Source organism: Leishmania major, chromosome 20 (assembly GCF_000002725.2).
Source record: "Leishmania major strain Friedlin complete genome, chromosome 20".
Taxonomy (NCBI): domain Eukaryota; phylum Euglenozoa; class Kinetoplastea; order Trypanosomatida; family Trypanosomatidae; genus Leishmania; species Leishmania major.
In genome coordinates, this window is record NC_007261.2 from 2,085 (window position 1) to 22,410 (window position 20,326).

Here is a 20,326-nt window from a genome sequence, read left to right on the forward strand (position 1 = left end):
GGGAGGCGGCCCACATCTCGTTTCTTTTCCGGGATGGTGAAGCAGGACAGTTGTTGTGAGAACAACCGGTGAGGCCTCGCAGGGAAGCAAAACTAGTGCAGAGTGCAACACAGGAGTGCATGACCGAGCTCTGCTAGTTTTCTGTCCATTACACGGGGTAGCGTTAAGAGGAAAAGAACACGAAAGACGATGCAAAGGGCCACGCCGTGTGGCGGCTATGTCGGGGAGTCCATCGTGAGGCGAAGGCTGACCCCCATGCCCTGTAGCTCTTGGATAAGTAGCTTGAAGGCGTAGGGCATGTTCACCTTGGAGGTAGTCCCCTTGGTTTTGCAGTACGTACAGCGATTGTTGTAGCCGAGGTTACCGCACACGTGGCAAATGTCCGCCGTGAACATGTCGGAGCTGATGAGAAGTCGCTCGTTGAGGAGGTTGGACGCACCGTAGCCAACCATGCAGTCGCGCTCCATTTCACCAACGCGGAGACCACCACTGCGAGACCGACCCTCGGTTGGCTGGCGAGTGAGCATCGACCGTGGCCCGGTCGAGCGGGCGTGCATCTTGTCTGTGACCATGTGCTTAAGGCGCTGGTAGTAAATGGGCCCAAAGAAAACGTAGCCCTGCATTAACTCGCCCGTGATGCCCGAATAAAAGACATCCTTGCCGTGGTAGTTGTAGCCAAAGGAGAGGAGCTGCTGGCTGATGCTGTCTGCCGATTCGCCGCCGAAGGCTGTGCCGTCGCCCATCGACCCTCGGAGCGCTGCCGCCTTTGAGCAAACGAGCTCGAGCAACTTGCCGACCGTCATGCGGCTGGGGAAGCCGTGCGGGTTCATGATCATATCGGGACACATGCCGCGCTCGTTGAAGGGCATATCGACTCCATTCACAATCAGGCCGACGACGCCCTTCTGTCCGTGACGTGATGAGAACTTGTCACCGGGTTCGGGTGGTCGCACCTCCCGCGTAACCACCTTGATTTTCTGATCGACGTCGAGCGACCTGTCGTAGTCGCCAGGGGGCGAGATGATAACATGGTCAACGACCGCAGGTTGCGGATACTTGTACACCAGCGGCGCCGGCCGCGGGTCGCCGCCAGCGACCGGGGTGAACTTGTTCACGAGGACGTCGTACTGCTGCACAAGCGCACCTTTGCCAGCAACGCCGTCTGGGTTGAGCGCCTTGAACTTGCCGGTGCCGCTATTCTTCTCCGGGGGCAAGATGACATCGAACTCGCCGCCCGCGTACTTTTCCAAGTCCACCTCGTGCTTGCGCAGCACCACGCAGCGGCCGTACCCGCGATCCAGGGAGGACTTGTTGTATACCTGCGCATCCTCGATATCGTAGCCGCTGTAGCTCATGACGCACACCATGGCGTTGATGCCGGCGCCGAGCTTTTCGTAGTGTGTCAGCGACATGGCCTTTGTGCGGCACAGAGGCCGCTGTGGGTAGGCACCGAGGAGGAGCACCGTGTCGGCGCGTATGTATTGGTTGAGCGCCACAGTGCCGAGGGCCTGCTTGCCCATCGCGGACTGGAAGGTGTTGCGGGCGGACTGGTTGTGGTGCGGATAAGGTATAATGCCGGCCACGACGCCCAGTAGCGACAGCGGCTCCACCTCGAGGTGGGTGGTGTAGGGCCCGATGTCGGCAGGGTAGACGGCGATGAGGCAGTCATTCGATTCGTTCACGTCCACGTACTCTGTCAGCCCCTCCGCCAGAAAGTCGTTGTGGGTGCACAGCCGGTCGCGCAGGCGGTCGAGGTGGGCAGAGGTGACGGCCGGCTTTCCGTCGCGCACGATGATGAGCAGGCGAACGATGCGACCGCCATCACTGCCGATCTGGACTGTGCGCTGCCGTGGCTGCGTTGAGATGGACACGTGCGGGTGAAGACGACCGGAGCGCCGAAGAGTGCGAATGCCGGCGCACAGTCGGTTGGGGTAGCGGTGAATGCCAATGAGGGTGCCGTTGAGGAAAACGGTGCAGTAGTGTAGAAAGTCCGTCGGCGTAACGGTGTCGATCTCCTCCACACCAAGTGCGTGCGCGGCGGCACGGACGTAGTTGTCGTTGAGGTCCAAGGTGACCTGGCTGAGCGTCGCAAAGTTCTTCACTAGACCGCAACTCTCGCCCTCTGGTGTATCGCAGGGGCACACCATCCCCCACTGACTCGGCTGCAGCGAGCGTGGGCCACTTACCTTGCGCGTCTTCTCGAACGAGGACGCCAGCCGCGTCATCATGCCGAGGCTGGCAATGTACGAGAGCCTCGAGAGCACCTGTGTGATGCCCTGCCGGTTCATGTTGAAGCGCTTCAAGTCCCATCGCCCACTGCTGATCGCCATGCGCATGCCATTCTGGATCACCTCCATCTTGCTCTCCATCAGCTGCTTCACGTTGAACGGGCGTGTGGAGTCCTTTCTGGACAGCTGCTGATCCATCGCCGTCTTCACAACGCGGTTGAATTGCTTCAGCAAGTCCTCAAACAAGAGGGCCATCAGCGTTCCGGTTGTCTCGAATCGCTTGTTGCCGTAGAAGTCGCGCTCGTCAAGCAGCGATGTGTCGAAGCTGGCCTCGATCATGCCACGTACCATGAAGCAGACGTAGAAGGCCTTGTGGCGAAAGTTCCAGTCCTTCTGCACCTGCGCCTCCCGGATGTGGCAGAGTAGCACGTTGGCGAGGAACTCGGCCGCCTTGTCAGCCTTCGACCTGTTGACTTGTCGCTGCTGCGTCTCCTCCGCCTCCCACACCGTCTCCTTCCGCTTCTCACCGATGTACTGCAGGGCGTCGTTTTGCGTGACCACGTTCAGCAGACGCGCCTCCTCGAAGCACGGAAAAAGGATCTTCTGAAACTCTGGCAAGGTGCCGATGCACTGGGTGATGTGCTGATCATTCTCCAAGCCAAGCGCCTTTAACACGACAATGATCGGGATGTCCTCTGTGAAGGAGCGATGCGTGAGCACGATGCTGCCCTTCTTGAAGGTAACGGCGCACTTGGAGATGGAGTAGTGCGTCTTGCTCTGCACGTGGGCCGAGATGTTGCCGTGCTCGTCAGCCTCAATGATGACACGGTTCTTGCTTTGCTGCTCCTGAACCAGGCACACCTTTTCAACGCCTTTGATAATGAAGTAGCCACCAGGGTCGAGTGGGCACTCCCGCATGTTCACCAGCTCTTCGCGTGTTTTGCGGTACAGGTTGCAGCACTTGGACTTGAGCATAATAGGTATAGTCCCGATTTTGACGTCTTTCTCGACCAGCATCGCTCGCGAGCGGTCGCGGCTGGTGTACTGGACATCTACGATCATGTCGCCTCGGTACGTCATGTCGCGAATACGGCACTCCTGCGGCGTCACAAGCTTTGGTATGTGACCTTTGCCTACAATCTCCTGTGGCCGGCAGATGCGAATGTTCTGGTAACGAATGACAAAGTCCGGGTCGACGGTGCTCTTGATTTCGACATTGGACTCGTTTAGCAGAATTCGCTGAAGCTCCACCTCGATCAAGTGGTCAAAGGAGGCGATGTGGTGGTTGAGAATGCCCCGCATGCCCATGAGCGCAGGAAGCATCTCAAGCTTCTTCCGCTGGTACTCGTCACCAAAGTCGGACATGGCGTGCGCACCTGTGACCATGCCAACGGCGGTGGTCCCTTGGCGACCGTGCTCGTTTGCTGAAGTGGCACACTCGCAGCAGGGACAAGGCGCACCAGAGGAGACACAGAGACAGAAAGAGAGAAATCGGGGGATGCGCGAGAAGGTGCACAGGTCACATCGGGGAAGAGAAGCGTGGTGCTGCTGGCAATGCGGCGTTGCGGACAGGGCCGAATCGGCATCCGTCACGGGTACTGATACATGTACATATGGTGCTTGTTTTGGAGCTCTGAATAGGATGCCCAGGTTCATTGTGGCGCACAAGCGCCGCACCACTAGGGAACGGCAGGCTGAGTTGGTGCACGGCAGTCCGAGCATCGCTGAAGGAAAGCCCCGTGCTTCGACGGCTGTTTTGGAGACTGCGGCTTCCCACATGGGAGTTTTTGCGCCTCTTTACTGTTTTCCGGATTGCGTCTGCTCAACAACGAGCCAAAAAGTCTGTTATCTGCGTTACACGAGTTTTAGCGGCAAGGTGTGCAACAGCGGCCTTGTCCGCAAAGCGCAAGTACCAAAAAAGGAAGAAAGCCGGCCGGTAACGGCACCGCGACAACAGACGACATTCTGTCCGTATGACCGAGTGGTGGCGACAGGCACCGACCACGGGCTCATCAAATGCCTCATCTTCAGCGTTTTGCTGCGGAGAGCTTGCGCAGTCGGCGCTGGAGCTGCGCGCGAAGGTCACACAGCTCCACTACCTTTGCACGAACCTCTTCAAGAGCATTCGCGTCTGCCTTCTCACCGGGCCCAAGCCGCACATCTCCTTCGCGGACTCGGTCTCGCTTCACGCCTCGCCTGCCTTGGCACGCCGTGAGAGCGCACTGTGTGATGCGATAGTTGCCTCGCGAGGGATCGACAGGGTGCTTCTGCAGCGGTGCACAAATCCCCTTCACAAGCAGAGCAGCTTGCGGTACCACGCAGCAGCCGAGCAGCCGCCCCTTTTGGGGGCTGATGCACTCTTTCACGAGCCGCCCGTTTTGGATATCGAACCACAGAACGGCGCCACTTTCGCTGGCGGTGAGCACGAGCGACGGTGCGGAGGGCAGACACCGCAGAAAAATAACCGGAGAGTGGTGGCCATCCGCGCTGGGTGGTCGGAGGATCGCCTCTCGGTGACCACCATCACGTTCTGATTCGATGGCAAGCCCGACAGATGGCTCGTAAAGCTCGCTGAAGAACAAGAACCCCTTTTGCGTGCCAGCGACAATCGAGGCGTCGTCAAGGCTCACGGTGACCGCGGTGACGGCATCACCGACGGTGACGGAGCGGAGCTGCTCCCCTGTGTGGGGGTCCACGAGACGGCAGGTGCGGTCGCTGGAGCCGGTGAGAAGCACGTTCGAGTGGTGCAGGAAAGTGCAGCAGGTGACCGCGAGTGAGTGGGCGTTGAAGATGCACCGAGGCACAACCTCGCGCATTCGCAGCGAGGCCAGTGTCGCTAGGTCCCATACCTTGCACACGGAGTCCTCAGACACCGTCGCGACGAGCGAATCATCGGCTGAGATCGCCGCACAGTGTACCGCACGCAGGTGGCCCTTGCAGCTCTTGATAAGGTCACCAGACTGCAGGTTCCACAGGAAAACGGTGCCATTCGCTGTGCCCGCCACCATGAAGGTGCCGCATTGAGTGACGGCGCAGCTTGTGACCAGCTCCGGTGTGAAGCTGCGCTGGAGTGGCTGCTGCGTTGCCGCAGAGAGGAAAAGAGCACAGTTGCGCGTTTGGTGCGCTATGACGGCTTGACTGATGGGAGAGTAAGCCAAAGCGTTTGTCGCCACCTCACCTATCGCGTAGTTGCGCAGCACCGTCTGCGTCTCGACATCGACCAAGTGGCCGCGCATACCATCTCGCGCAAGAAACAGCATGGCGCAGACACGACCACGCAAAAAATCGTCGGGTCTTCTCTTCTGTGCTGTACCGGCACGTGCATATTATAGGGCTAGAGAAACCCCGGAGCAACGAGAAGAGGGGAGAAGAAGATGTGTCGAGACGCGTATGCAGCCACAGATGACAAGAGGCAGCGCCGATGAGACGCGCGGCGTGGTCGACTGAGAGGAACCGGGGCGACTCTGGTCCTTTCGTGGGTTGTGAGCGGAGCCCTCGGGGTGAAGCCCGCACGTCACTGTAGGATACACGATTGCCAGCCTCTGCTGAACGCACTGTCACTCGTTTCCGGAGCTTCTCGACAAAGGCGCAGATCAGAGGAAAGCATTAGGAATAGAAGAAGAGGGGTGATCCCCCATGGCTTCTTGCTGAGCGGACCACAACATTGAATGGTCACATGTGTTGATACATCACATCTGAATTTTTCCTTTCCGGTCTGTTGGTCGTCGTTTTCATCGTTCCGTGAGGGCAAGACGGATTCCTGTCAAAGGGGGGAATGACCAGGTGTATGCATTATACAAGACGGGAAAACGGTGGTGGTTGGCCAGAAAGCCGCCACGACCGCTCATGCACAGCCATAAACATGCGCACTACCGCTCACTACGTGCTCACGTGGGTGTCATCGTTGATAAGGAGACCGTGTCGGAAGGAGAACGTGTACAAGTAAGTCATTTCTAAAGAGAGTAAAGGGTGGTTTTATTGAGCTACACGATAATGAGGTATTGTGAGGCATAGACAAGACAAGACCAGTCGGCGTGTGCCCCTTGCCGCCTCGTACATGTCGTTCAGTAGCCTCACCGCACAAGCGCACGACACCCGCACAAGCATGTGTCTCTCTTCCCGAAGTCTATGGATGATGGTAACAAAAAAAAAGAAAAGCACGAAGAATGCGAGCAGCAGGAAGGGTAGCTACACAAGCCACAACACCCGAAAATGATGTCCGCCTTAAGGCATAAACACGTGCAGAAACAAAACAAGTACGTCATGTGCGCTTCACATACAGGAAAAACCGGCCGGTGTTGGAGCACCACTCAACGCTGTCCGGCTGCCACTCATAGTCCAGCATGTCGAACTTTTCGAATGCGTCAGGGTCACGTAGGCGGGCTAGGGAGCGAGAGTGCGGGTACATGTCTTCGAAGCACATTATGCGCGTCCCACGCGGCACACTGCGCAGCCGCTCTGAGAGGTAGTGATTGACCGGCCTGGGAAGCAGCAGGTTCGCCGCCCAGATGACGCACGGCGTAGGAAAGTACACAGCATCGCGGAGAAGAGTGCAAAAGTCAGCGCACACAATCTCCACTGAGAGTTCGCGCTTGAACTGTGCCTCGAAGATGGGTCGCAAAAACGCCCACGCTGCGTTCGCAACCTCAGCGTTGTGGGGGTTGATCTCCACCCCTACACACCGCGCACCTGTCAAGGCGGCCACCTGGAAAAGAACGCTGCCATTTCCGCAGCCTAGATCATAAAATGTTTCCCCGGGAGCCACGTTGGCAATGCGAATGAGCCGAGTGACGAACGGGGGCAGGATAGACTTGGCGCAGAGCTCACGCTTCTTAATGCGCTCCGTCTCCCGCTTCAACGAGAGAGACGCGTAGCAGTGCTCTAGCTGCGCGCCAAACCACACGCAGTGACATGTATGGGTCGGACAGTGCAGACAGCCGGATGCGTTCGGTGTCTTCCGCAGCGGAAGACGATAGGGACTGCGCGAAGTCCCGTCGCCATGTTCGACCGGGGAAGAGAGTGGTTGCTCCCTGTTAGCCAGCTTTGGTGTCTTTACCGGCTGAGGTGCCGCATTGTCGGCACGGCGCAGACGTTTGTGCATTGAAAAATGCAGTTTACAGCGAAGCGGTGCTTTACATTGTAACGCGGGTCGGTGCGCGGAGAGGTTGGAAAGGCACGTGAACGAAAAAGATGCAGAGCAGTGGGGGTGCGTCACTGAGCAGATGTGGAGAGGATCACCGTTCGGTGCACACAGGGGCGATCTCGTTGAAAGGATTCTGGAAAGACATGAAAACAGCGGAGATGCGCACCGGCGTGTGCCACTGGATCTCCGCCGAACCAATGCGCAGCTCATACGGGGCACGAGATCCCCTGCAAAAGCCCCGGCAACGTTAGTGGGACGGCGACACGCAGACGTGTGAGACGGCGGAGCAACCGCAAAAGGCAGACTAGTGCCATGTCGTTGTGTGTAGGGAAGCGAATACACTTCTTAGGCGCTTGTGACAGCTTCCCAACGTGAGTGCCGTGGTCTTCCACGCAGTTCCAGACACAGGGCAGGAAGAGCTGCATAATATACAAGCGTTCAGGTCATAGCGAAGAGTCAGATGGTTCGAGAAAAGACGAAAAAATCGAAGGTGCGAGAAATAAGGGGCTTATAAAGCAGAGAAAAGCAGCAGCTCCCGTTTGCAACGAAGACGATTAAGGTGTGAGCACAACACAGCCCAGTCATCTCCCCATCAACTTCCCTTGTCGAATAAACGTCTTTTTAGCTTGTCTCTCAGCGACAGAGGAGAGAACGGCATATCCGGAGGAAGGGCGTGAGGGTGTTCGCAGAGAAGGCCAAAAAATTAAACGCAATGTGGCGGTACGACTATGGGCAGGCGCAACGGGCAGCAAAACAGAAACGCCAGTGTATCACACCTAGAGAGAGAGAGAGAGACGAGCACCTGAAAGAGAAAAAGCAAAGCAGAAATAGGCGAACAGCGGCGACGAGAGAGAAGGAGGCATCACAGCGGGATGCAAACGAGTGAGCGGGCAACCACCACCGAATACGGTCCTTCGAACAAGGCTTCTCACGCGGCGCAAGTCTTCTCTGCTACCCTTTCTCCCTCGCTCCCCCAACACACACACACACGCAACACAGCGCAACCAAGTTGTCTAGCATATATGTAATAACACACAACAGACAGACGCACAAGACACAAACGATAAGGATAAGGTGTAACACGAGTGTACATACGAGTAAATACAAGCGCCGTAATTTTCCGCCAGCAACACCATTCCGCTGCAAAAAATCAGTCAAGCTGCGCTGCACCGCCCGCCATTCTCACAGGGCCCTATCGCGTGGTGCCAAGCAGCCGCACACACACGCGCCACAGCAACGCGCCCACTCAGTCATCCGAGCACGGCCACCGCCTCAAGCTTGGCCCACACACATCCGCCCCCCCCGCCGAGGTCGCCTCGCAGACGCTCCCATTGTCCCACCCAGCACGCCGTGCACCCGCGCTGCTGGCACTCAGGCTCCCCTCACCACCAGCACAGTCAGGGCCGGCTGAGATGCGCTCCAGGCGCGCCGACACTTCGCCCATCATATCAGCCGCACACACGTGTCCACGGTCGCAGGTGGCGCCGGCGCAACACCATCCTCGACATGGCCGCCGACATCAGCAGCGATGCACAGCTCCGACATCCCCCTACGTCGTAGGTGCTTGACCCCGTCACCATCAGAGGTGGCTCCGCGTCAGCAGAGGGATAGCGGGGCTGCTTGGCTTCCTCACAGACTGAAAATACACGGCGCCCTGTCATACCACGCGCTGAGTGTCCCCAGTGTCATCCGGGGACACACTTGATGAACGAACCCAAAACAACCGAGGAAACAAGAGACGTCGGGGTGTAGCTAGACAAAGGTGCGGCCATTCACTAATGCAGAGCTGAAAAGAGCGCACGAGAAACGGAATCGACGGTACTTCACATGCAAGGCAAGAATTGATTCAAGGCTGTGTGTGTGTGTGTGGGTGTGTGTGTGTGTGATAAGAGCCGTGAAGCAAATGCTGAGCCAGTGAAAGTTGTTAGGACTCGCAAAGACGATGCGCGAAAATTCTGAGAGGGGAGCCGAGAGAGTCCGAGAGGAACTCGCTGCAGGAAGGAAACACAGAGTGAAAAGAGCTGCCTGCGCGAGAGCGGCAGCCGCGCCCACTGCGCAGCGTTGTCTGCTTAGTTCAATTTGATGTCACGAAGAAGACAAGTGAATGGAGCACCGGTAAGGAGGGCGGTGTATCTCTTCTTCACGAATGATGTGTGACGACTGCACCCGTAACGACAGAACGACGCGACGGATCGCAAAAAGTGAGATGCGGAGCACGGAGGAGAGGCGAAAGGATGTCGCATAGTATCAGCAGGCAGAGCATGAGAGGGAGAAGCCAAGAACGGGGATGAGAAAAGAAACAAGCGCGTGCAGGGGCAGACAAACACGCACCCTGATCCGCGGAACAGAGAAGAAAAGGATGAGCAACACAACTGGGGTATCGGCCAGCGCGGCGTCCTTTACCTTTGCATCGGTTTCTCGGCTCACACAGCCTGACAAGCGAAGAAACACAAAAAGGGGGGCAGAGGCGCCCAACGGTTTCTTTAGTGTTGCTTTCCAGTCACTGACGGGTGCATCGTGCGGCGCCGGTCGGACGCGGTTGCCATCCGCGGTGGTCAGCACGCCCAGGTGTGACTGTCAAATCGGCTGTCGAGCGGCAAACCCTCACTGGCACAATTGCGCCCACGTAAAACACACTGCGAAACGGGAGAGGGAATAAGACACTCCCCTCTCCTCCTGGTGCCCACGCGCTGTGTACGTGCGCAAAACCAAGTGTCCTCTAAAGCAGATCTACGACTCCTCGGCCGCAATCACAGCCGTTTTCCGTTGACGCGGCCTACGGACGTTGCACGGGAGCCGTGCCAACGTGCTGCGTCGACGTGTCGGGCCCTGTCTTTCTGCGCAAGAGCGAGCACGGCAGCGGCCTCATGCAGCACCTCGCGCCGAGGGCACTCGTTCAACTCCTTCCCCAGTGCCTTGAGACGCTCGAGGTGCATGAAACGCGCGTACAAATCGCGGTCCTGTGCTTCGGTCGCCTGAACCCGCCTGCGCATGACGGCCTCGGAACGGATGAGGCGGCAGATCGCCTTAAACTCGTGCGGCGCTGTTGATGTGAGCTTGGAGAACTCACAGTCCATGGATGCTGCCATGTGGCGCCGAGCCTCCTGCCATTCGCGGAAGAGCGCCCTTCGCCCGCGAAGCTCGCATGCGGTCATATCCTTTACGGCGGCCCCGAAGAATGCGGACACCATAGTGTTAAAGCGACTCCTCGCCGTCGCCACCAGCTGGTGGCGCTCGTACCGCTCCAGATCTATCAGCTCCTGTGCCGCATGCGTCAGGTCATTTCGGCGACGCGCCTCTTGGGCAGCATGGCTGATGTAGGACGGACGTGCGAGTTGTGACAATTTCCTCTTGTTCAGCACGGCTGCAACTCCTTTCTTTTGCATGTTGCGTATGAGGAGCTGCTGCAAGGGATCTGCGTACGCGTCTTCCGAGGCGCAGCGCACGCTGCTGTTCCAACGCTGGCGCGGCACCGTGGAACGGGTGTTGGGCAAACCAGCACTGTCAAAGCTGTCGGCGAAGACGGAAGTGCGAAGGGTGTTGGAGAACTTCAAGGAAAACGCGTTGTCGCTGGTCCCACGGCGGAAGACAAGCCAGTTGCTCTCTTTGCTGGAGATCATGCCAGCAGCAAGGGCGTCGCCGCCACCCGGTTTCTGCGCTGCACGCTTCCAGGCGCGCTCGTCGCGAACAAACGCGTGTATATCAGCTGCAGAGAGCATCATTGTCGTGGTGGTCTATGGTTAATGGTGCGTCTACAGAAAGGGAGTTATAAATGTATGAGGGAGGTGCGGCTGTCTGAGTAAAGCTGCCTGATAGCCACCACAGCGCGTACTTTTGGAAGGAGTTGCTGTCGGTGCGAGCGAGCAAACAAATGACGGGAGAAAGCGTCCGGCTACAGAGTAGCGACCACAGTGGGTAGGGCGACCTTCGTAGCCTCTCGGTGGAGCGGTGCGACGTGTGCAAGCGTAAGGAGAGCGCTCGCGCAAGGGATTGGAAACACAAGCAGGGCATCAATAGTAAGAAAAGGGCCGGAAAGGTAGGGGAACGATCTGGCGATCGTAAAACGTGCATTGGGAGACAGTGAAGTTGATCCCCTTCATCGTCGTTTGGCGTAGCTGGAAAGGGCGCGGCGCACCGCTCCAAAACGATTGCGCACAAGGTGGTGCCCTTCGTTTTCGCAGAAGCAAAGAGTCCCGCCGCCCTGTATTGGCGCTCTCACACTGCAGTACGCGTGTGCCCCGCCCGCTCCCTCCCTCCCCTCCCAGAGGGCAGCACAGCAAGGTGTTTCGTCCGAAACGCAAAGAAGCACCGAAGAAACACGAAGAGGTTGAAGCTGACGGGAACTCGCCTGCCATGTCTGCTTTGGGCTTTGAGCTTCGAGGCTCCTGAGTGGTTGGTGCTTGCGTTTCAGTTTTGCATCTCGCCACGCACGCTCCACCACGTCCGTGCACGCGCGCTCACAGTACCAAGCACAAAATCTCACAAGAACAAAAACGAAGGCACGGACAACTTACAAGGTGATCACCGGGACGTCCAACAGAGACCCGCCAAACAAAAAGCGAAAGAGACCGAAGCGAGAAACTAAACGAGCTCATCTATACGGTGTACCAAAACGAGCGCTCGATGCCTCTGACCTTACCCGTCGACTAGAAAAAGGCCTCGCACGTCCCTCACGTACGCGTCTATGGTATGCGTGTGTGTGCGTGTGTGTGTGTGTGTGTGTGTTTGCCGTCCTCACCCCTCCAAGGAGAAGTGAGGAACAGGATAAGGTAGTAAAAAACGAGACACAAACTGTGAAAATGGTCGTTCAAAGCGCCAGCCGCAGACGCCGAGCGTCAGCGCGGCCAATGAGCCAGCGATCACACGCCCCTTCAAGAGAAAGAATGTGGAGGGTGGGCCCCGTGCACGGCTCTGTCTCCCTTGCTGTGCCGCTGGGCGGAAAGAAGGCAGAGAAGGAGTCGGCGCCGACACATCGGCGAGTGTGCGCCAACTATTTCACACGAGCCGACAAGAGCAATGCGTAGCGGCGACGACGACGAATGTTGTCCTTCTCTCTCGAATGGGCAAGCGGCCTCGCTTTCTTCGTTTTATCCCTGAGTGGTCGATAAGGCGCTCGCCAGCGCTCCCTCCCCCCCCCCTCCTCACCCTCGATCACACATCCCACCTCGCCAGATGTGGCCCTATTGACCCCAGTCAATGGGGTTGACTGTGACAGCTGGTTGCGGCATGGCAACAAATCTACCCAGCAACTCCCGCTGCGGCAGCGGTGGGGGGTTCCGGTTAAGCTGCGCGTCAAAGTATGCCACTTGAGTGTAATAGCCCACGCGCAGGAACTCCTGGCCCCGGTACTGAAACGAGATGAGCAAAATCGTCACGCCTACCACGTCCTCCACTGGTACCAGTTCCATCTGCGGGGCATCACATTCTAAGGTGAACTCAGTGATGCCCTTCTCCAGCGGTCCAACCTCGAAGTCATCGAGCACCTGGTCATGCTGCGACGACGAAGCGCTTCCGACCCACACGAAGGAGACGGACACAGTTTGAGGCAAACTTGCCGTCGCCTCCACACGCATTCTCCACTGGAACTGGTTCGTGTATGCATCTGGGTTTGCACCGAGTAGCTCAATCTCTAGCAGCTGCAGCACGGGATCGGCCATTATTGCGGTCGGTGACTGTTTCCCTCGTCTTGATACGGAGGTCAGCGAAGCGGTCAAGAGCGCGCGCGCTCAGGGAGAAGAAAGCGGTCCCGGTAAAAATAAAAAGGACAGCACAACAGAAAGACGTCGATGAGAGGAACTTCCACTGTGCAGCCTCGCACTGCTGTCCAGCACGCTTACGATGTCGGTGGTGATGGAATGAAGTCCAATGTCTGCTTGTGCAAAATTAAGTAAAGAAAAGGGCAAAAACGGAGAGGATCGCGGTCGCACGGTAGAACTCGAACAGTGAACAGAGAAAGCGGGTGTGCCTCCCTGAGAGCAGGCGGTACGGATGGGGAGTGTCGACCTGCAACAGTGCGCCACTGCACTAGGGTGGAGGTGCCACGCACTGGGCTCGCTGTACTTGCTGGTATTCTTTCTGTCGTAAGGGTGGAGCAAGTGATGTTGTTCCGTTAAAGTTCAACGTCCTTGATTGAGTGTAAGAACGATAAAAGACGAAAAGAGCTCTGCGGCGGGTGCACACCGTAAGGTGGGGCGGGCGTGGATAGATGCGTGTGCGCATGTGGGTGTGGGCATCGATGCGCAACAGTACGAAAGAGAGGGAAAGCGAGAGACGGAGCGCAGCAATAGGGAGAGATCAACGCATCTGTGAGTTGTCGTGATTGGTGATATAAATTTATCCGCTGTTCACTTTGAGGTGTTCCACGCTGGCGACAGCGTTATGCCAGTACTCCCAGTGAAGGTGCTCCCGTGAGGCTCTATCCCTTGCTAGAAGCGGCGATGGTGCGTTGGCGATGCAACGCGCGCGCAGCGCGCTAGCCGTCGCGCGAGTGCTGCCCACTCCGCCATGCCCCCACACACGCGGCAGAGACAACACCGGTTTTACTCCGCAACGAAGGTTCGTTTCTGCATTGCAGCCACTGGACACAAAAACCCTGCGGCAGCGGTCATTCACGAGGGAGAGTCCACACGTGGAAGCTTCCGCCCCTAGTCGCAGGGAAGCTCCGCCACACTGCAGCAGTCAGAGATGAGACGCACATGACGCAGCACCTCGCCGCTGAGGGAGAAGTAAAAGAAGGCAGCTTGCAGCTTTGCACTCACTGTCCTCATCGCCTCCGTCCACTCCGCAGGCAGCCACCACAGATGCTCGCTGGAGGCACCGTCCAAGTCAGCAGGGGAGGCGAGAGTACGCGAGTCAGTAAAGAACCGCCACCACACCGACAGCGAATCCTGCCGCCGCCACTGCACAAGTCGCTCACTCCTCGCCAGCGAGACGTCGATATGCCGCTCGTCTGCGATGACGGAGCACAGTTCCTGCAAAGGGCACACACTCTCGAGAACAGTGCCGAGGATGCTGCTCTCCTCCACTCTGCACGTCATGTCATCGGCCGAGTCGGCCGAAAGGCGCCAGCACAGCTGGGCACGCCTGAAGCCTTCACCGTGCCCCACGGCTGCGGAGGCGGTGGCCTGCAGAGGGTCTGTAAGTGGGTGCCACGCGCGCCGGTTGAGACGAGGGTCGAACAGAAACATCAAGTCTGCTATATTGCCGTAGTGGCGGCTGCGAGCGCCAGCGACGGAGTTCGCCGGCTGCACAAGGGGCTCACGTACACCGGGGTGGATTGTAGTAGCGCTGTAGGGGCCCTGCACCACAGTTGGAGCAGCAGGGGTGGGGAGGGCTGCCGAAGGTAGCAGTACGCCCGTTAGGTTGCCGGCTCTCACCCTGCCGTTATCGTGGCGCAGGTAGTACGGAAGCCTCCCGTCCCTCTGTGCAAGCACCGGGGACGTCGCTGCAGCACTTGGGCTTGCAAGAGGTGCATCACGCCAAACGTTCAGTGGCACTTCTGGAACGCCGGGGTTGTCACGGTCGGTGAGGGCGGTGCTGCTGCCGAGACCCAAGCCGCCCCTCGGCTCGCCCTCGTCAAGACACCGGAACACCTCTGCTTTCCGAGCGGCGTACTTTTGCGGTGCAGCATCGACCAACCCGCGAAGTTGCGCGGCCGTCTCCAAAGCCCCCTTCAGGTTAGCCTGCGTAGATCGCTGGAGGACGGCTGTGTACTCGTTGGCGAAGAGCCGGCAGCAGTCAGAGCCGGCCACGGGATCCTCGCCAGTAAGAAAGGTCGCGTTCAGGACCACCAGCGAGAGCCGCTCTGTCGTGGGCAGTGGGAGCGACAGTGCCCGCCCAGCAGACGGCACCGGGATCTGAAGGAGTGCATATGTGTCGTTGCACAGCAGCAGGAGCGCGAAGGTTCCCTGCTCATTTCTGTGACTGCCCACATAAAGTCCACACACGTCAGCTACGTCACCGACCCCAGTAGTGGAGTTGTTGTCGGTTGCGGCCATCCAAATGCGTCGCAAGTGCTGAGGTGGGTTCTTGGATGGGACGTAGTACAGCTTACGAGAGGAGAAGAACAGCTTTGCCCGCGTGAACGGCGCCGCAGCGGTGCGCGATTTGGCGGGGTTGACCGCATAAAGCGTGACCCAGCTTCCCTCCACCGGCAGCGATGCACCACCGTCGTCGTCGGCCAGCAGGGCACGCTCGTCCACTGTCTCCCACTGTTGCACGAGAGCCTCGGCGTTGTCCTTTACAATGAGCAGCGAGGTCACTCGCGAAAGCAGCTTTGACGGAGCTGCTTCACCATCTGCTCGCGACTCTGCCTCCCTGCGCAGGCGGTCGGTCACCTGGAGCTGAGCGTGAGCGTTGCGCACCGTCTTGAACACGCGGTTGCGCGCCTGACGCGCGCCATCGGCGGTGCCCGACGTCTCCGTCACCTCCTCCGACATGAAAAACGACGGCAACGTTCGTGCCACCACACCTTCAATCGCCGGCACAAGTCCACCGAGCGGGTGCACGAGCGACAAGGGCAAAGGCAGCGGCTCTCCGTGATACACACCCAGCGGGGTCTGCTGAGCCACCGCTCGCACGCAGTTGTAGTTGATGCTGAGGACTACCTGTCCCTCACACTCCGTCGGCGCGCACTGTCTGTGCAAAAGCGACTTGGCACCGCACACGGCCATCCTTTGCCCCGGTTTTAGAACCCCTTCACGAATCAAGTTGCTTAGCGGGATGTCGCACGTCACCTTGAGATGGTAAATGCCGTCAGAAAGGGTCACGATGCGCATGTGTGGCGAGCTGCGCTCCTCACGAACAGAGCTCATGTACAGCACCACCAAGGAGGCGCTAGAAATATCTCCCTCCACCATCTTTCGCAGCGCCGGGCGCCCGCCATTCACCATCTCCGCGTTGTACATCTGCATGATGCATAGAAGAACCGTGACGGGGGAGAAGGCGCTCGGCACCGCACCGGATGGGGCTTTCGTCATGAAATGCACCCGCGCCATCGCCGAAACGAGCGCGTGGCGGCACCACTCGATCGTGCAGTGTTTCGGGCTGGCGCCAAGCTTGAGCAGCATCGTATGCCAGTGGACAGGTTGCACCGACTCACCGCCGCTCACATCCAGCAAGGCTGCCAGAACCTTGCCGCAGTCGCTGCCCTTGAACGAAAACATCAGCGATGTGATGAGCGACAGTGATGGGCTCGGGGTGATGCTACGGCACGTGCACGCATCCGGATTAAATCGCAAAATCGTGAGCCCGGTGGTCTTGACCAGTGGCATCGCGTGTGTCAGCTTGGCGAGCGGTTGCGCAGTGGGGCGTTGCTGCGGGGGCACAAAGCCGCGTCGCTGGCCCCCAATCCTGTGAGGGGCAAGAGCGCGAAGGCTGCGCTCAGATGTACTTGTTGTCAAGCCCGTTGACGGAGCCTCCGCTAGCGGTGTTTGCCGAGGTGCCCCGGTGCGCAGCACCGGGGCCGTGTCCGCGGTGTCGTCCTTGTCTGAAAGCGACCTTAGCCTCAAGTGCTCAGCAGGTGGCTGCATAGGTACTGTCGGCACTCGCACCGCCGCGCCGCCAGGTGTGGCAGAGAGTGCGGGCGCGCTTGTACAAGGTGCACCGTCGGCTCCCAGACTATCCATAGATGCCTTTGCCTTGACCAGTGAACGTTTCTGCACGGTAACCGTCTTCCCTCTTCCCGTTTCGAACAGCGTCGGCACACGCGCCTCCATGTCGGGAGCGGCGAGGTCGCCTAGTCGCTCTGCCACCTTTTGCAGAGACTCTCGGCGTACCGTCACTGGCTTGCCAGAGGCCGTGGAAAACAGCGTCGGGACCAGCGGAGGGGCGGCCGCCATCGCCTCCACATCGGGTGGTTGAACGGCTTGGGCACTAGCCGTGCTGCTGCTCTCCGGCGCGGCTAATGGCATCGGAGACTTTGTCGTGTCGCATCGTACTTGTGACGCGCCAGTCGCTGGGGCGTCGTGCTCAGGGGGAGTGGATGACGGTGACGGAGTCCCCTTCCGGCCTCTGCTGGGTGTCGCGGGTGAGGCGTCGTCCACTGTGCGTTCGCGCTTCCGCAGGAGGCGAAGGCAAACGCCGCACTTCACCTTACTTGGTGGATTGATGAAGGTGCAATGCGGACAGGCAATCGGCTTCATCGCGGCGGTGTATCAAGACACACCGCGCGTCTGCCTCTTCGATACTCGAGGTATGGAGAACGCATGCAATAGGTGGCAAGGACGTCGACCCCGGGCGCGCAGCTCCGTCAGTCAGAGATGCGTGCAGTATCCCCACCCGCTGACGCTTGGTGGTACGCGTGTCGCAGTACGAGGGGGGCGGCAACTAGGAAGTGCTGCGGTGGCACCAGCGAAGAGAAGAGGAAAAGGGAAGATGAGCAATATATGTTAAGCAGAGGGAGAGACGTCAGAGAGGAGATGCTTTGCTGGGGATGCGGCGACCGCTGGTATGTCCGTGTGTGTGCGCGCGCTCCTTTTCTGTTCTGTTTTTTTTTTTCTATGTGGGTGGCGATGTACGGCCCGGGGGTGCGCGAAGGCCCTTAGCGCTGACGCCACCTCTACCGCAAGGGGCCCCGGAGTCAAAACCAGAGACACAGACGGAGACGGAGTGCAGAGGCGACGACAGGCCGAATTTGAAAGAGGTGCAAGACACGAGAAGGGGGAGTATAGACCGTGCGGCCGGAGAACGTGGGGAAGGCAAGCACGTGTGTATTTCCGCCACCCTGCTGCTCTCAGCAGAGAGAGAGAGCGAGAGAAAAGGACAGAGGCCATTCTACAGTAAAGGGCAGCATAAGTCGATCAAGGGGGCGGGATGGTCTGCTGTCAAGCTGATCTCTCTGTCACTGCCTTCGCACAAATGCTTCTGCCTCAAAGCCTCCCCCCCCCCTCCCTCACGTGAACGATCACTGTAGAGAAGTACGTCAGCCATGTGAAGAGACACACATTCCTCCGGGTAGTCGACCTTACGCTCTCGCCCTCCGCTCCTCAAGATGCGCTAGTGTAAACTGCAGGAGGAAACGCTGAGGAAAAGAGAAAGGGGTGTCGTTAGGGGGCAGACGTACCTCCTGCATTCCGTGGCAACGCTCTTTGCATGATGTGTGAACGAGTGCACAGCGTAATGCAACATAGAAACAACGCACGTTGTCGTCTCATGCACTTCACTCGACCGAAATCGGACGTACAGGGCTGTCCTTAAGGCGTCCCATCAGCGCAGCGGGACGTACTCCGTGATTGGCGAAAAGAGTCGGGGGTCGGCGCTCAGAATCTGCATAGTTATGTTGATGAAGCAGCAGAGAGGAGCGGTTGCATACGACGGCATGCGCGCACTCCCTAGCTTGTCGTAGTGCTCTAGAATCATGGGCAGCGATACATAGAGTCGCAGCAAGTACTCTAGCGTCAGCACCCGTGCGTACCGCGGCTCGCTTGCCGTTCTCTCATCCAGGCGGCGCCGCTTGGAGTCCATCGCGTTGGAGCGCGCTTTGCTCAGCAGGCGCTTCTCCAACTGGCGCACCGTCATGGCGATGATGCGCCGCTCACGCGACAGCAGAAAAGACAAGGAGCACGACTGCTCCAGCACACCAATGAGAAAGGCAGTGCAGCACTCCGTCAGCGCTGCATCAAACCCGCTGCCTAGCATCTGAGCTTCAATCGCGTCATGGTGCGTCTCGAAGAAGTCATAGATGGTCAGTGCCGACGACGGCATCGGCGGAATACTAGGCCTCACCGCGTCCTCTACGTGGTCGAGGTGCCGCTTGACGGTGCGGAGAAGACTGGACGGCCACTCGACACCTTGCAAAGGGGTTCTAGAAGAGGACATTGGAGAATCGTGCCACACTCAAAACACGTCCTCGTGGTCTGTGCTGTTAGAGAGTGCGGTTTTGTTTTGTGTGTAAAGAGTGCACCCTTCCCATCCTCCATCAAGCAAGAGATGAAAGTTTGGAGGAAGTGAGCAGCAGCGATGTATTACAGCGAAGACATTACCGTCGACGCAACACGAGAAAGCGACAGGGTTGTGGAGAAGAGGAATAAACGACGTATGACGCTATCAAAAAAAAAAAAAACACAGAAAGAGAGGCGTGAAAGGTACTGGCCTGCATCAGTGGAGGAGTTGTGCCTCATGACGTACAATCCTCTCCGATACTAGAGCCACTCATCCTGAATACCGACCCACTACTCTTCTGCAATGTTAGTCGGGCTTGAACATGGCTTTGCGCTCCTTAAGCAGTCCACCTCTCCGTGCGAGCAAGTGTCTGCTCCACTGCCGCAGCAGTTTTGCCGATCGGCATCCTCGCCATTGTGTTTCGCCGCGCGTCTTCGTTTTCGATGGCAACGTGCGTTCCATTGACTGGGAGGGCATGGAGGTGCTTCTGGTTTATGACGAGGACTGGGAGACAGTGGAAGAGGACGGAAGAAGGAGAACGGAAAACAAAACACAAAACAACATACATACCCATACAACGCCGCACCACACATCACACGTGCATGTGAGAAAGAGACGCGCCAAAACAGAGCCAAGAAAAGGAGAGAGAGGAAGCAGTTTCACTCCGGCATTTGCCGCTGCCATCGCACCGTCATCGGACACCGCCAGCGCAACCGCCACGCCGGCTGCTCGAGAATAGCCAACAAACAAAGACGCGCACGCGCGCACCATCGCCAATACACGCACATGAGCATGCTGCAAAGGAGCGCAGTGAGATCGGATACAGAGACGCGCAAGAACAGAAATGAAGCACCAAACAGAGAGAACACAAGAGATAGAGAGCAAGAACAGAGCTCAGAAGCGTACAAGACCAGACAAGAGAGGGGAAAAACGCTCTTCGCTGGACTGCCAGTTGCAGTGCAAGCACACCGCTAGTACTTAACTGCCACCGCAGCAGCGAGAGAGTTTCAAGTCCTTCTTAGCACCAATTCACAGCATCAAACACCGAGAGCCAGAAAGAGGCAGTAAAGAGTAC

General features: G+C 58.2%; 7 protein-coding genes across 7 annotated transcripts; all 7 read right to left on the bottom strand.

Moving 5' to 3' along the window:
* Positions 1-215: 215 nt before the first annotated feature.
* LMJF_20_0010 (putative DNA-directed RNA polymerase polypeptide) lies at positions 216-3,614 on the bottom strand (the record flags this gene model as incomplete). The annotated part of the gene is made up of 1 exon (XM_001682703.1): positions 216-3,614. The coding sequence occupies one exon, from the start codon at positions 3,612-3,614 to the stop codon at positions 216-218; it is 3,399 nt and encodes a 1,132-aa protein (XP_001682755.1).
* A 641-nt stretch (positions 3,615-4,255) lies between these two features.
* On the bottom strand, positions 4,256-5,488 carry LMJF_20_0020 (conserved hypothetical protein; the record flags this gene model as incomplete). Its single annotated transcript, XM_001682704.1, has 1 exon — positions 4,256-5,488. One exon carries the CDS (start codon positions 5,486-5,488, stop codon positions 4,256-4,258), a length of 1,233 nt encoding a protein of 410 aa, XP_001682756.1.
* A 1,001-nt stretch (positions 5,489-6,489) lies between these two features.
* DOT1 (putative histone-lysine N-methyltransferase) lies at positions 6,490-7,329 on the bottom strand (the record flags this gene model as incomplete). The annotated part of the gene is made up of 1 exon (XM_001682705.1): positions 6,490-7,329. One exon carries the CDS (start codon positions 7,327-7,329, stop codon positions 6,490-6,492), a length of 840 nt encoding a protein of 279 aa, XP_001682757.1.
* Positions 7,330-10,121: 2,792 nt separating this feature from the next.
* Positions 10,122-11,093, bottom strand: LMJF_20_0040 (conserved hypothetical protein; the record flags this gene model as incomplete). Its single annotated transcript, XM_001682706.1, has 1 exon — positions 10,122-11,093. One exon carries the CDS (start codon positions 11,091-11,093, stop codon positions 10,122-10,124), a length of 972 nt encoding a protein of 323 aa, XP_001682758.1.
* A 1,458-nt stretch (positions 11,094-12,551) lies between these two features.
* LMJF_20_0050 (anti-silencing protein asf 1-like protein) lies at positions 12,552-13,028 on the bottom strand (the record flags this gene model as incomplete). The annotated part of the gene is made up of 1 exon (XM_001682707.1): positions 12,552-13,028. One exon carries the CDS (start codon positions 13,026-13,028, stop codon positions 12,552-12,554), a length of 477 nt encoding a protein of 158 aa, XP_001682759.1.
* A 987-nt stretch (positions 13,029-14,015) lies between these two features.
* On the bottom strand, positions 14,016-17,513 carry LMJF_20_0060 (conserved hypothetical protein; the record flags this gene model as incomplete). Its single annotated transcript, XM_001682708.1, has 1 exon — positions 14,016-17,513. The coding sequence occupies one exon, from the start codon at positions 17,511-17,513 to the stop codon at positions 14,016-14,018; it is 3,498 nt and encodes a 1,165-aa protein (XP_001682760.1).
* A 1,063-nt stretch (positions 17,514-18,576) lies between these two features.
* LMJF_20_0070 (conserved hypothetical protein) lies at positions 18,577-19,188 on the bottom strand (the record flags this gene model as incomplete). Its single annotated transcript, XM_001682709.1, has 1 exon — positions 18,577-19,188. One exon carries the CDS (start codon positions 19,186-19,188, stop codon positions 18,577-18,579), a length of 612 nt encoding a protein of 203 aa, XP_001682761.1.
* Positions 19,189-20,326: the final 1,138 nt, after the last annotated feature.